Source organism: Armigeres subalbatus, chromosome 3, assembly GCF_024139115.2.
Source record: "Armigeres subalbatus isolate Guangzhou_Male chromosome 3, GZ_Asu_2, whole genome shotgun sequence".
NCBI lineage: Eukaryota > Metazoa > Arthropoda > Insecta > Diptera > Culicidae > Armigeres > Armigeres subalbatus.
The window spans coordinates 95019841-95034787 of record NC_085141.1 but is presented as its reverse complement, the minus strand read 5'-3'; the positions used below and the strand labels follow the sequence as shown (position 1 = coordinate 95034787).

The window sequence follows — 14947 nt, the reverse complement described above, 5'->3', positions numbered from 1 at the left end:
AATTAGGCATAGTTTATATTATTCAGATATTATTATTAATATCTTTATTAATGAGGTTTTCGGCCCTGGACCGGTTCGCCTCGTATTATTCAGATATTTCAATACCAAACGAATAACAAAATGTGCTATTGTAAAACACAGCGTATGTTATTGTCTGCAGTGTTTTTTTTTTTGCCTGCAAATTGTTGGTACTCCTTTGGTATTTTACCATTTATGCAAGGCTAGGTCATAACAGAGTATAGTATCCATAACCGAATGAGGCATTAATGAATTGATATCCGAATCAGACGTAAATAAAATTAGACGAACGAAACGTAGCAATCAGCAATGCAATGCAAAGCTCGTTGTGGGTACCTATGCAAGAAAACTATCAATTGTAACTCTTTTGCTTGAAAGCCAGATTGGTAGCCCTGAAAAGGACTGATTGGGTGTGTATGGTAGTGCACTGGTGTGCAGTACGGCAAACGATGCTACCGAAAGTTGGAACTTTACTTCTTGGCGGCGGCTTTCTTTGGGGCAGCTTTTTGGCTGGGGCAGCCTTTTTCGGCTTCAGGGTTTTGGCTTCTTGGCCGCGGTCTTGGATGGCTTGGTGGCTTTCTGCTTGGGAGCAGCGGCCTTCTTTACGCCTCCCGCTTTCTTGGCTGCTTTGGCACCAGCTGCCTTGGCCTTTTTCGCCGCAGCAGGTTTCTTGGCTTTCTTCTCACCAGCTGGCTTCTTGGCTTTCTTCTCGCCGGCTGGCTTCTTGGTTGCCTTCTTTGTCTTCGCTCCGGCAGCCTTTGGTTTCTTCTCACCGGCCTTTTTCGGTTTCTTCTCTGCGGCAGCCTTTTAGCTTCGGCCTTCAACTTGAACGATCCAGAGGCCCCAGTTCCCTTGGTTTGAACAAACGTGCCCTTCTCGACACCGTTCTTCAAGGCCTTCTTGAGGAATGGAGCAAGCTTGGCGACATCGCATTTGTAGTTGGCAGCGATATACTTTTGATCGCCTGCAGGGACGATCCATTGCGTTCCTTCAGGGTCTTGATGGCGGAAACAACCATATCGTTCACCGGGGATGAGTCGATGGCTTCTTGGGCTTGCCTTCTCCCTTCGGTGCCCTTGGTTTCTTGGTCTTGGCTGGGGAGGCAGCAGGAGCTGCTGCAGCGGCTTCGGTGGCGACTTCAGACATCTCGAATTGATAGGGCGAACACTCACGTGATAGATTTGTTAGGATGGGCTTAAATAAAGGCAAACTAGGAAACAGTGCAGCGCTCGATTCTGATGTCTGTGTTAGGGATGCGTGCATCGTCGTCGACTGAAACAGTGTTCGCAGAGATTTGTACGTTTTTCTGGCAGTATGTTTTTAAAATACATTTTTCCGTTCGTTAGGAAAAGTTTTATCCTAGGTTGTTGATTTTATTAGTGAGTGCATGAGTTCTGCTGACAATTCCTCGATACTCCAACACGCTGGTATGAACGACGGCATAGCGTAAGCATGACGCAATTGCACTCCGTGTCTCTGGTTGATGCTCCTCTTCCGAAAAACAATCAATAGTCGCTATTGAAACAATGACAACAGGCTCGACGACAGTGCGTTTGGAAACTTTAATTGTTTCTCTGTCCGGTTGCCGCTAAACATGGCCGTCATTTTGGTGCCTGGTGTGTGAGACCGGGTCTCAAACAAAGTCCTTCCCAGTGCTGGCGGGTGAAATTGTGCCGGGAGTTTCAGTAAACTTTCAACGATGTTGTATAATTTCAACTAGGAAATTGTAAGTAATTTCCAATATGATCCACGTCATGATAAGTTGCGATTAATCCGGCACATAAGTGTCGTAACCAAGCGCACAACAACGTCAAATCGACTAGTGGTGCCCATACTAGTACTACTACTCTGCCGCCCGTTATGCTGGGTAGATCATTTTCACGTAGTGTATTACGAAGTAAGATCTACCAAACCGATCCCTGGCTTAATCCTTTTTCTGTCTTGTTTTTGTTTCTTTTTTTTTTCTTCTTCTTTTTCAAAGCTAGAACAACGGGCTGTGGTTATTCAAGGATTCATCGTATTTAGTCCTCGATACCAATAGCCGACTCTTAAGTATAACAACAATTGACCCTACCCTGCAGTTGGTTGAAAAACTCCAACTCTCTCCGTTTGAGGAAAATCGAAGCAACTTGTCTAGCCATTAGTTGAGAAAAACAAAACAATAACCTATATCGCATGCACTTATACACTGAGTACACGGATAATGCACAGTTGCCGCAAAGTTAACAGTTAACGTTGTGTCATTTGTCTGGCCTACTAGAAGTAGCATCACACTCTACAGTCGATTCAAAAGTATAGGATTGCTAATGTCGTTCCTGTTCGCGTGACTAAGTGACCTAGGATACTTACTACAAGTGTCAAACCGTTGCTGGTGATGAAACCATACATGCACTACAACATGACGCATTAACTATCGCCAATTGAAGCTTGCTGAAGCATAATTTGGCAAAATAATTTAATGGACTACCGCGCTTGCTAGTCAGATTGGTTCAGCTATCCAATGGAACTAACAATCGACAAAGAATAGTTAGCTGTAATATGTACCAATATTTTTAACTTCCAACAAACAGGCCCATCGACGCACTATTTGGTGTGGAGCGGACAACATTGCCCTCGTGTCTATGCGCGGTACCCGCTGGAGGTGCAGCCCTGCCGTCCTTCCTGTTTAGTCACACTAAGTCGACAACTAGCAAACATTTGTTTTGGTCCAATGTAGCTCATTAAAACTCGGATTCGCCTACATGGGTCTCAGTATGATAGTTACCATCAACTGTGCGTACAAAAAACAGTCAACCATTCGGTTTAAAAATGAAAAAGTTTTTCAGTCACATGAAAATGTTGATAATTTCAAATCATTGCCAACGTTTCGATCCGGGGCAACATTTGCGTGGCCGAAAATCCTAACTATTAGCAACTGAACCAGAAAAAAAAAAAAAAAAAGTAGACATTATCGCTAGCATGGTGGATAGAGGGGCAAAAATGATTGGAAATAGAACTGTCGTTCAGCTAGTAGCTGCAAGCACAGGAAAGAATGTTTGCGAGCGTGCTTCACGCTTACATGTCATCAAACCCTGGAAACCGTAGCATTAGAATCATATTCCGGAATAAACTCTTTTTCGTGAAGATTGTAGTGGCCCTGAAAAGGGCCTTTTTGGGTAGTGTACTGCGTCGGTCATCATTTACTTGGAGCTGGTGTACTTGGTGACTGCCTTGGTACCTTCAGAGACGGCGTGCTTGGCCAACTCTCCTGGGAGCAGGAGTCGAACGGCTGTTTGAATTTCGCGGGACGTGATGGTCGAGCGCTTGTTGTAGTGAGCCAAACGAGAAGCTTCGGCGGCGATGCGTTCGAAGATATCGTTCACGAAGCTGTTCATGATGCTCATGGCCTTCGACGAAACACCAGTGTCGGGATGGACTTGCTTCAACACCTTGTAGATGTAGATGGCGTAGCTTTCCTTCCTGCGCTGCTTCTTCTTCTTCTTGTCTCCCTTGACAATGTTCTTCTGGGCCTTGCCTGATTTCTTGGCGGCCTTTCCGCTGGTTTTCGGTGCCATCGTAGTGGTTAGAGGTTTGTCTCGATCCAAGCTGAAACTGAAACTGATGACAATCGACCGGAGAGGTACAATTTTATACCCGTACGCTAGCGCTTGCGGTTCCTCCCCTTCGGCGTGTTTGCTATTCCGTTTTATTCGTTGTTTTCACCCTTGTTTCGGTCCGTCGCAGCGCCGTGCTACTATAAAATAGCCGCCTATTCGCTCGTTCGCCATCAGTACAGTTCACGTACCCGTTGAAGTCGTTTCGTTTCGCTGTTTTAAACACAACACTACTATCCCACAATGTCTGGCCGTGGCAAAGGAGGCAAAGTTAAGGGAAAGGCAAAGTCCCGTTCCAACCGCGCCGGACTGCAGTTCCCAGTCGGTCGTATCCACCGTCTGCTCAGGAAGGGCAACTACGCCGAGCGCGTTGGTGCCGGTGCCCCAGTGTACTTGGCTGCCGTGATGGAATATCTGGCTGCTGAAGTACTCGAGTTGGCAGGAAATGCCGCTCGTGACAACAAGAAGACCAGAATCATCCCCCGTCATCTGCAGTTGGCCATCCGCAACGACGAAGAGTTGAACAAACTGCTGTCCGGTGTCACCATCGCCCAGGGTGGTGTTTTGCCCAACATCCAGGCTGTTCTGCTGCCCAAGAAGACCGAGAAGAAGGCATAAGCTGCTTCTCCGTGTGCCCGCACCCAAAACCCAAAAACCGTCCTTTTCAGGACGACCATGTTGATTTTCCTACGAAAGAGTTTGTTGTGGTAACTTTTCTTCCATTCGCATCGCGCAATGCCAAAAACCTTACCGCTGCGCCGTGACTGGCTCAGTGGCAGATTTCCATTGCAGTATGGGAAATTGTTCGGCAAAATGTTGCCCACCGACCTACCTAGTAAGCTCGTGAGCGTGTATGTGTGCTCGAGCTAGTTGGCGGTAATTAATGCCCGTTTAGCATCCCCCGGAACTAGGTTATTGCTGATTGCCCGTGCATTTTGCTGTTTTGTATAGAATCTTAATATCCATTCGCATCCATCCGCATCAAGCGTTTCCAAACCCGCTCTATTTACTCTTCCTACGCATGTATATAAGGCTAACAAATTACGTTTAAAATTGTGCCCAAGGGCAGTGACACTTGTACTGGAAACATATTGTACTAACTTAGCTTCAACTAAAAATGAAAATAAAACTGAATGCTAAATAAAACTGACTGTTGCTGTTAGCGCAGTTTGAAACTGACGCTCGCCACCCGGCATCCTATAGTGGGATTTCCGGAATAAAATTGCAGTCCCGTCAGAGTGGATTTTTCTGCTACAAAAAGGACTGTACTTCTCAGTAGTTGGTAGGGAAAATTGTTTAACTCTCTCGGGAAATGTATTTAGTGGCCCTGAAAAGGGCCGTTGGTAGTAAGATTCAAACGGAATGCGGTTGAATGGAATAATTTAAGCACGTTCACCACGGATACGGCGAGCCAGCTGGATGTCCTTGGGCATGATGGTAACACGCTTGGCGTGGATGGCGCACAGGTTCGTATCTTCGAACAGACCGACCAGATAGGCCTCGCTAGCTTCTTGCAGGGCCATGACAGCCGAGCTCTGGAAGCGCAAATCTGTCTTGAAATCCTGAGCAATTTCACGCACCAGACGCTGGAAAGGCAGCTTGCGGATCAGCAGCTCGGTGGATTTCTGATAGCGACGGATCTCACGCAGAGCAACCGTTCCTGGCCGATAACGATGCGGCTTCTTGACTCCTCCGGTGGCTGGGGCGCTCTTACGAGCGGCTTTGGTAGCCAGCTGCTTGCGAGGAGCCTTTCCTCCGGTGGACTTACGAGCGGTCTGCTTGGTACGAGCCATTGTAGTTGATTAGTTTCCTTCCTATCGAAACGAGTACGTTGAAACGAAGCCGAAGAATGAGGGTTGCCTGTCGGTGGTTCGTTTTTATATGCTTCGTTCGGCCGGGCGCAGCCAATCGCAAGCGACGAAAGAATAAGTAAAATAATAATAGCAAGAAGAACCTACCGCTAGCGGAGGTATAAAAGAGACTGCCATCATCGACGGAAAGCATTAGTTTCGTTTCGTCCGTAATCGAGCACAGTAGCAAACAGCAACAATGACTGGCCGTGGCAAAGGAGGCAAAGGACTCGGAAAGGGTGGCGCCAAGCGTCATCGCAAGGTTTTGCGTGATAACATCCAAGGTATCACCAAGCCCGCCATCCGCCGTCTGGCTCGTCGTGGTGGAGTCAAGCGCATCTCCGGTCTCATCTACGAGGAAACCCGTGGTGTGTTGAAGGTGTTCCTGGAAAATGTCATCCGTGATGCCGTCACGTACACTGAACACGCCAAGCGCAAGACCGTTACCGCCATGGATGTCGTCTACGCTCTGAAGCGTCAGGGACGTACCCTGTACGGTTTCGGAGGCTAAATTGCATACGCATTGCCCCCCTCCTCTCTCAAAACGGCCCTTTTCAGGGCCACCAAACACATTCCCCAAAGGAGTTGAAGCTAGAATATTTTCTGTAGCCCTGTAGCTCGAGTATCATGTATATTGGTGGTTGAAATAAATCGTAACAGCAGTGTTAGTAAGTGGATGGTTGGAACGTTTCCGTTTGCTTTGCTCAGTGACAGTCATTGGGATAAACGCGGCTACGCATTCCGTCACATCCGCAATTCGATTCGTTTCGATAGATGCGCACTACGCCGAACTTGAACCGATCGAGTCTCTGGCAGAAAAAAAAAAAAAAAACGCACAATCGCCTCAGTAGGTACACTAGGTTGACCAAATATGTGCCGTTGACATGCAGTAAAAATTAAATTTATTATATCTTCGTATATCATGCAAACATGCATTCACTTCGTTCCACGTTCAATGGTGGAAGGCAAAGATAACTTTGCAGAGTTAGTAATTTTATTGACAGCGCAGTAAAAAGTAAATTCGTAAAATGGAAGAAAAAAAAAGCGAATATAGACCATACCTCATAATTAGGCATAGTTTATATTATTCAGATATTATTATTAATATCTTTATTAATGAGGTTTTCGGCCCTGGACCGGTTCGCCTCGTATTATTCAGATATTTCAATACCAAACGAATAACAAAATGTGCTATTGTAAAACACAGCGTATGTTATTGTCTGCAGTGTTTTTTTTTTGCCTGCAAATTGTTGGTACTCCTTTGGTATTTTACCATTTATGCAAGGCTAGGTCATAACAGAGTATAGTATCCATAACCGAATGAGGCATTAATGAATTGATATCCGAATCAGACGTAAATAAAATTAGACGAACGAAACGTAGCAATCAGCAATGCAATGCAAAGCTCGTTGTGGGTACCTATGCAAGAAAACTATCAATTGTAACTCTTTTGCTTGAAAGCCAGATTGGTAGCCCTGAAAAGGACTGATTGGGTGTGTATGGTAGTGCACTGGTGTGCAGTACGGCAAACGATGCTACCGAAAGTTGGAACTTTACTTCTTGGCGGCGGCTTTCTTTGGGGCAGCTTTTTGGCTGGGGCAGCCTTTTTTCGGCTTCAGGGTTTTGGCTTCTTGGCCGCGGTCTTGGATGGCTTGGTGGCTTTCTGCTTGGGAGCAGCGGCCTTCTTTACGCCTCCCGCTTTCTTGGCTGCTTTGGCACCAGCTGCCTTGGCCTTTTTCGCCGCAGCAGGTTTCTTGGCTTTCTTCTCACCAGCTGGCTTCTTGGCTTTCTTCTCGCCGGCTGGCTTCTTGGTTGCCTTCTTTGTCTTCGCTCCGGCAGCCTTTGGTTTCTTCTCACCGGCCTTTTCGGTTTCTTCTCTGCGGCAGCCTTTTAGCTTCGGCCTTCAACTTGAACGATCCAGAGGCCCCAGTTCCCTTGGTTTGAACAAACGTGCCCTTCTCGACACCGTTCTTCAAGACCTTCTTGAGGAATGGAGCAAGCTTGGCGACATCGCATTTGTAGTTGGCAGCGATATACTTTTGATCGCCTGCAGGGACGATCCATTGCGTTCCTTCAGGGTCTTGATGGCGGAAACAACCATATCGTTCACCGGGGATGAGTCGATGGCTTCTTGGGCTTGCCTTCTCCCTTCGGTGCCCTTGGTTTCTTGGTCTTGGCTGGGGAGGCAGCAGGAGCTGCTGCAGCGGCTTCGGTGGCGACTTCAGACATCTCGAATTGATAGGGCGAACACTCACGTGATAGATTTGTTAGGATGGGCTTAAATAAAGGCAAACTAGGAAACAGTGCAGCGCTCGATTCTGATGTCTGTGTTAGGGATGCGTGCATCGTCGTCGACTGAAACAGTGTTCGCAGAGATTTGTACGTTTTTCTGGCAGTATGTTTTTAAAATACATTTTTCCGTTCGTTAGGAAAAGTTTTATCCTAGGTTGTTGATTTTATTAGTGAGTGCATGAGTTCTGCTGACAATTCCTCGATACTCCAACACGCTGGTATGAACGACGGCATAGCGTAAGCATGACGCAATTGCACTCCCGTGTCTCTGGTTGATGCTCCTCTTCCGAAAAACAATCAATAGTCGCTATTGAAACAATGACAACAGGCTCGACGACAGTGCGTTTGGAAACTTTAATTGTTTCTCTGTCCGGTTGCCGCTAAACATGGCCGTCATTTTGGTGCCTGGTGTGTGAGACCGGGTCTCAAACAAAGTCCTTCCCAGTGCTGGCGGGTGAAATTGTGCCGGGAGTTTCAGTAAACTTTCAACGATGTTGTATAATTTCAACTAGGAAATTGTAAGTAATTTCCAATATGATCCACGTCATGATAAGTTGCGATTAATCCGGCACATAAGTGTCGTAACCAAGCGCACAACAACGTCAAATCGACTAGTGGTGCCCATACTAGTACTACTACTCTGCCGCCCGTTATGCTGGGTAGATCATTTTCACGTAGTGTATTACGAAGTAAGATCTACCAAACCGATCCCTGGCTTAATCCTTTTTCTGTCTTGTTTCTGTTTCTTTTTTTTTTCTTCTTCTTTTTCAAAGCTAGAACAACGGGCTGTGGTTATTCAAGGATTCATCGTATTTAGTCCTCGATACCAATAGCCGACTCTTAAGTATAACAACAATTGACCCTACCCTGCAGTTGGTTGAAAAACTCCAACTCTCTCCGTTTGAGGAAAATCGAAGCAACTTGTCTAGCCATTAGTTGAGAAAAACAAAACAATAACCTATATCGCATGCACTTATACACTGAGTACACGGATAATGCACAGTTGCCGCAAAGTTAACAGTTAACGTTGTGTCATTTGTCTGGCCTACTAGAAGTAGCATCACACTCTACAGTCGATTCAAAAGTATAGGATTGCTAATGTCGTTCCTGTTCGCGTGACTAAGTGACCTAGGATACTTACTACAAGTGTCAAACCGTTGCTGGTGATGAAACCATACATGCACTACAACATGACGCATTAACTATCGCCAATTGAAGCTTGCTGAAGCATAATTTGGCAAAATAATTTAATGGACTACCGCGCTTGCTAGTCAGATTGGTTCAGCTATCCAATGGTACTAACAATCGACAAAGAATAGTTAGCTGTAATATGTACCAATATTTTTAACTTCCAACAAACAGGCCCATCGACGCACTATTTGGTGTGGAGCGGACAACATTGCCCTCGTGTCTATGCGCGGTACCCGCTGGAGGTGCAGCCCTGCCGTCCTTCCTGTTTAGTCACACTAAGTCGACAACTAGCAAACATTTGTTTTGGTCCAATGTAGCTCATTAAAACTCGGATTCGCCTACATGGGTCTCAGTATGATAGTTACCATCAACTGTGCGTACAAAAAACAGTCAACCATTCGGTTTAAAAATGCCCCACCCCCTTTCCCCCTCCCTGTGGTTTCCTCCAGGATTTGAACCTAGAGCTTGAACAAAACCGTCAGAATGTTGCGGGTACGCTATCCACTCCTCTACGGCTACTGTTTAAAATATTGCTGTTCCAGAATGAAGTCACTCATGAATCCTGTTTTCTGGCCCTGTGCTTTCTTTTGCGCTAATTTGTGGATTTGAGCGTATGTGTGTGCATAACAAATAGTTGGTCATATACGACAGTTCACCTTTACAATCTGATAATATTCCTGCATGTAGTAGATATCTGAGTTTGAACGTTTAGGTCAAGGGGACGACAAGCTACGTCGGCTTTGTCACATCTTATCTGAGTTACCAATACGAATACATTGCGAATGCAACATAAACAATTCAGAAGGTGAAAATGATGTAAAACGAGCAAAGGCATAGACAGTGCCTTGTGAAAGCAGCATACTGAATATAAGCAAATAAATTGAAAATTCAAATGTTTTAAGCATGGAATATGTGTGGCAGTGAAATACTCCTTGGTTGGAATTATGTAAAGGCAACATCCAATAGATTTGAAAGCATCGATGTAGGCTTTTTATGAACCACAACGGACAGCCACCAAAATGCTATTCAATGCAATCGTGGCAATGAATCGTCTGCTTTGAGCGTGCTTACAGCGGCACACTAGGAGTTAACTTTCTGAAATCAGTAGGTAGGCGTAGTAGCGGACACCATCCTTCATAACCGGTACCAAAGAGTTTTTCATAAAAGTTCCTAATTTTGAAAAAACCCGCGTTAGATGTCTTTCGCCATACAAATTTCTGGCGGTTAACTCTTGCTGGCTATTTGCGCATATACGATAGCGCCTGGATGTGGAAGCGGCGGGTAGGAAACCAGCCACTGCCAATAATTCATTACCGTCAGTCAAATGCATGTGGTGAACCATCGTAGACTCCCGCTCGCTTATTTCCACGATACTCTCCACAGAATCGAGTGCAAACCAATTTTAATTTATAAGGCTTTGTTTTCATCGGGAAACGCGGTTTCCCTATAAAAACGCATATCGTAGACAATTGGTTCACTGTTCGGTCAGGATGCGGCATGCATTGTAAATTTTCAAGCGAACAAAGATCATGGGAAAAGTACACGGTCGACTCCCAGAAATTACTTCAGAAATTCCATCGGAAATTCTTTCTAAATTTCGTTCGCACTTTCCTCCAGAAATTCCACCGGAAATTGCTCCTGAAATTGCTTCCAAAATTGCTCCCGAAAATTCATTCGAAATTAATACGAAAATTCCTCCAAATGTTGCTTATGAACTTCCATCAGGCATTGCATCAGAAATTCTTCCAGGAATCCTATCAGGAGCTCCTCAGGTAGGTACTTTGCAAATTCCCCTGGTTGCTCCTTCTGAAATTCCTCCAAAAATTTATTCATATATTCCACTCAGAATTCCTTCGATTTTTTTTCCAGTTGTTCATGGTAAGTGTAGCTTTCTAGTTCCGAGAAAACTATTCAATTGATGAGCTCTGCATTATTTGTTGTTTCTCGGCCAATCACGACTAGCAACTACGATGGGTGCAGTCAATCAAGCTAAGTTAGCAGAGGGCATGAGGTTAGTGAGGGCATGATATTTTATCCAGATTTTCCAAAGGGGTCAACGGGGTCTTTTATGCTTCCAAGTAATGTTTTAAGTTGATTGTTCCTGCTACTGAATACTAATTCGATACCAAAATTTTCTTAGTTCAGAGCGTAATGGCCTAGTTATATTATAATCAAAATGGATCTAGTTTAGTATCCGTTTAGTCTAGCTGTTTCAAAAATGTAATTTAATTCTTTCTGTTTGTGACGCTAGGTGGAAAAGTCTCGATTCTATGTATCATTTGTTGGAATGCGGCTGCTTTGTGTTGGTGTGAATGGTTTTGGCGGAGTTAAGTTGGGGCACGATGGGGCACGTGACTTACCAAATTGAATATTTTGCCTGAAATTTAATTAAATACGCCAAATTGTTTAAAAAAAAAACTAATTTTCCGCCAATTTGCAAATTTAACCTAATGAAATATTTAGACTCCTAGACTTTCGGTAAGAATTTCTTCAGAAATTCCTTCAAAAAATCTTTTCGAAAAAAATCGTTTCGTCATTCCTCCAGACATTCCTTTGGGTTTTCGGAAATTTTGTTGGTATTTTTTTTTTTGGAAAATTATTAGAGATTGAAATATGTGAAGGAATTCTCGAAAGAGTAAATTTTAAGAGGAAATTTCAAACATGGAATATTTGAAGTAACCCTTGAAGTAGTTTCTGAATGATTCCTAAAAGAATTTCTGTATGTATTTTTGAAGAGAGTTCTGGAAGAATTTCTTAAGCCATATCCAAAGGTTTCAGGGAATTTATTAAAATTTGAAAGAATTGGGTTGTTTAGGGGTATATATGTTTTAACATATTCTGAATCTGCATAAAAAACTGAGCCTAACCTCAAATTTTCAGAATTTTTGGAGCCCCGGAACTATTTTTAATTTGTATTTTAAATTTATATGGGACTAAAAATTTGTTCTTATGCTGCATGGGCCAACTGTCATTCTATGAATGTTAGTGTCATTTTATCGATTGAAATGGCTTATTGTTTGCTATACAAAAATGTAAATAAAAGGTTTACAAACAAAATAAAAATATGTTGGAGATCAGAAAAGCATGCTCTTTATGTTAAACTATAAAAAACCTCATATTTTTCTTTGCTAAACAACCCAATTGCTGGACGAAATTCAAAGGAGTTCCAAGAACTTTCTCCTAGAGTTTTGGAAGGGATTTTTTAAAAAAGGGAGAAGTTCCTAAATAAAGAAAGTCATAAGAAAAATTTTGCTAAAAGAATTTCGGGAGATTTTTCTGGAACAATTTCGGTAGGTATTCTCAAAGAAGTTTCCGAAGGATTTTTGATAGATATTTCCAAAGACATTTTCAAAGCATTTCTCAAAAGAAAATTGTATTGGGATTAAGAATTTCTTCGGAAATTGGTTTAGGTATTTCTTCGGAACATAATTTGGGACTTCTTCCAGTAATTTCTCAAATTTCCTTCCAAATTTCCCTTGAGAATTTCTTCAGAACATCTTCTCGATTTTTCGAATTTTTTTCGGTATTCCTTCCGTCATTCCTCGCGATTTTTTCAGCAACTCTTCCAGAAAATCTTTAGACCATTGGAGATTTCTTTTGAAATCTAGACCAACATTTGAAAAGGGCGTAATCGCCAACATTTATTCCTTCTGATTCCTCGTCTACATATCTTCTTCTTCTTCTTTTTACTGCCATTACATCCACACACTGGGACAGAGCCGCCTAGCAGCTTAGTGCAAGGTTTTTTATGTACAGGTTATCCGACTTCGTCAGTAGATAGGAATAACCAGCGCGGGGGGGAAACATACATTTTCAGTGCAAAACGTAAACAAACGAGCATAAGACGTGTTGGCTCTTGTTTCGGACGGCAGAACGAGCGCGCGATTTGCCGAAATTTTGTGTTTTGCACTGCGTGGCCGGTAATAAAGTTAATTAGTTCAATGCGAGTTGGCTCTTGTTTCGGACGGCAGAACGATCAAAGCGATTTGCCGAAATTTTGTGTTTTGTTTTGTTTTTCCTTAGGACGGTTCTGTAAGTAAATTGATGAATATATTTTATTATTTTTACATCATATACTGTTACTGACAAACGCTCTATATTGTCGAATAGAGCTCCCTATTATTCACCTTTCCACTAACACAAATTTTCCTTCCGATACATTTATGAAGGTAGTATGGGTTTCCTGCATCTTCAGTGGTAGATGTTGAACTAACTTTCCTGCCTGTCCTTCCGGGATTGTAAGGACTGAGCCAGGTATACAACTGCTACTGTATAGGAAAAGGTACTAATCCCAAGTACCAATTTGCGACAATAGACAGTAGATTGCTCAATTGAGCATTGTGTAGCCACCCACGATTTGTACAATCACATATGCTATGCTATGCTAAAACGTAAACAAACGAGCATAAATTCATTCGTATATCATGAAGCTAGCACGATGATATTTTTATGCCCAGGCAAGTCAAGACAATTTCCAATCCAAAAATTGCCTAGACCGGCACCGGGAATCGAACCCAGCCACTCTCAGCACGGTCTTGCTTTGTAGACGCGCGTCTTACCGCACGGCCAAGGAGGGCCCTCATAGCTATATATGAAGACGAAGAATCAGAAACAATAAATTTTGGCTGTTACGCCCTTTTCAAATGTTGGTCTAGAAATTACTTCGGATTTTGTTTTGAGCATATTTTCGGGAATCTTAACAGAATCATTTAGAAATTCTTTCAAAAATCTTTCGGTCATTTAATTTGGAAATTCTTTTTGGAATTCCTGCGAAAAAATCCTTTGTTTTCGAAATTCTGTTAGGAAATCGTATGAAATTTCGGTTGAATTCCTTTAAGATTAACTATTTTATTCTTCAATAATTTTCATCAAGAATTCTGCAAGAATTTTTGGAAGGAATTTTATATTGTTTTACTAAGGAATTTCTGGAGGAATTTCATAAATTATTCCTAGAGGAGTTCCAGAAAGAAGTTTTGTATGATTTTTTGAATCATTTTTGGAAGAACTTCCTGGTGGAATTCCCAAATGTATTTCAGGAGGAAATTCCGAATGAATTCTTGAAGCAAATTTTAAAGCACAATTAGAATAGATTTTCTAGTAGAATTTTTTTAATGAATTTCTGAAGGAATTTCCTAAGAAATTATCAAAGGAATTCATGAAACAATTTTCACTATTATTTCCAAACAAAAACCTATTGGAATTTTCATATAAATTTCTAGATTTTTACATTCCTTTTCTTCCATTTCTAAATTTCTACTTTCCTTCGGAAATTTCTCCGGGTTTCGATCGACAATTTCAGAACAATCATAAAACAAAATCCTGTTTTGAACCTGGAAAAATATATATATATATATATCGGAATTGCAGTCGATTTCTTAAAGTAGTGGAGTGTCTCCGGTTGTGGGCCGGGTTGCGTATTTCGCTCAATTTTTTTTTTCAAGTCAACATTATGCAGTAAAATGAACACCAATGGAAAGCTACAGACCTTAGCTAACTTTTCTCTAAAGTAACTATGTTTTTTCGAACAAACGGAAAAAAGTTGCAGCTACTTTTATAGAGTATTGATTTTTGCCCATGAATTGATGAAAAAAGAAAATTTATTTATATTTTGAGAAGCTTGGGCGTGGGCCCAAGAAGTTTAATGGGCTTCAATTGCAAAATTAAAGTAAATTAGGCCGTTACAAATATTATATTGAAATTATGTCCTACTGCTCTCCGAAAGGTCAAGGGGGGGGGGGGGGGGATAAAAAATAAATATTAAAATTGAAAAAATCAAAAAACTTCTCGGATTTGTTAAAGAATGTTTTGAAAATCCATTTTTTTTGCTACCCCCTTTAAAATATTGTTTTTGGTCAAAAAATCAGAGGGGGGGCATAATTTGTTTTAATTATTTGTATCGGCCTTATTCTTGCATGTGAAATAGCTGGTTGTCATGCCAGCGCGCTTGAAATACACGGAACGATCACAACCACTGCAATGGGTAGAGTTTGCGGTGGCCAACAT

The 14947-nt window shown here is 42.5% G+C and overlaps 4 protein-coding genes and 2 pseudogenes across 7 annotated transcripts in view; 3 read left to right on the top strand and 3 right to left on the bottom strand.

Annotated features, from left to right (window-relative positions):
• Positions 1-14947, top strand: part of LOC134221109 (transcription factor HNF-4 homolog) — a 371046-nt gene that overhangs the window by 232185 nt on the left and 123914 nt on the right. The gene's annotated exons all lie outside the window — the stretch shown is intronic.
• LOC134225978 (histone H1-like) lies at positions 402-1411 on the bottom strand (annotated as a pseudogene).
• On the bottom strand, positions 3154-3628 carry LOC134225979 (histone H2B). Its single transcript, XM_062706460.1, has one exon. The coding sequence runs from the start codon at positions 3570-3572 to the stop codon at positions 3198-3200; it is 375 nt and encodes a 124-aa protein (XP_062562444.1). The 5' UTR covers positions 3573-3628; the 3' UTR covers positions 3154-3197.
• Positions 3776-4285, top strand: LOC134225981 (histone H2A). Its single transcript, XM_062706461.1, has one exon. The coding sequence runs from the start codon at positions 3855-3857 to the stop codon at positions 4227-4229; it is 375 nt and encodes a 124-aa protein (XP_062562445.1). The 5' UTR covers positions 3776-3854; the 3' UTR covers positions 4230-4285.
• LOC134225982 (histone H4) lies at positions 5608-6239 on the top strand. Its single transcript, XM_062706462.1, has one exon. The coding sequence runs from the start codon at positions 5661-5663 to the stop codon at positions 5970-5972; it is 312 nt and encodes a 103-aa protein (XP_062562446.1). The 5' UTR covers positions 5608-5660; the 3' UTR covers positions 5973-6239.
• LOC134225977 (histone H1-like) lies at positions 6928-8427 on the bottom strand (annotated as a pseudogene).

Bases quoted from the DNA above. Each gene is read 5' to 3' on its own strand.
- LOC134225982 (XM_062706462.1), top strand. From the start codon at position 5,661: ATGACTGGCCGTGGCAAAGGAGGCAAAGGACTCGGAAAGGGTGGCGCC.
- LOC134225981 (XM_062706461.1), top strand. From the start codon at position 3,855: ATGTCTGGCCGTGGCAAAGGAGGCAAAGTTAAGGGAAAGGCAAAGTCC.
- LOC134225979 (XM_062706460.1), bottom strand. From the start codon at position 3,572: ATGGCACCGAAAACCAGCGGAAAGGCCGCCAAGAAATCAGGCAAGGCC.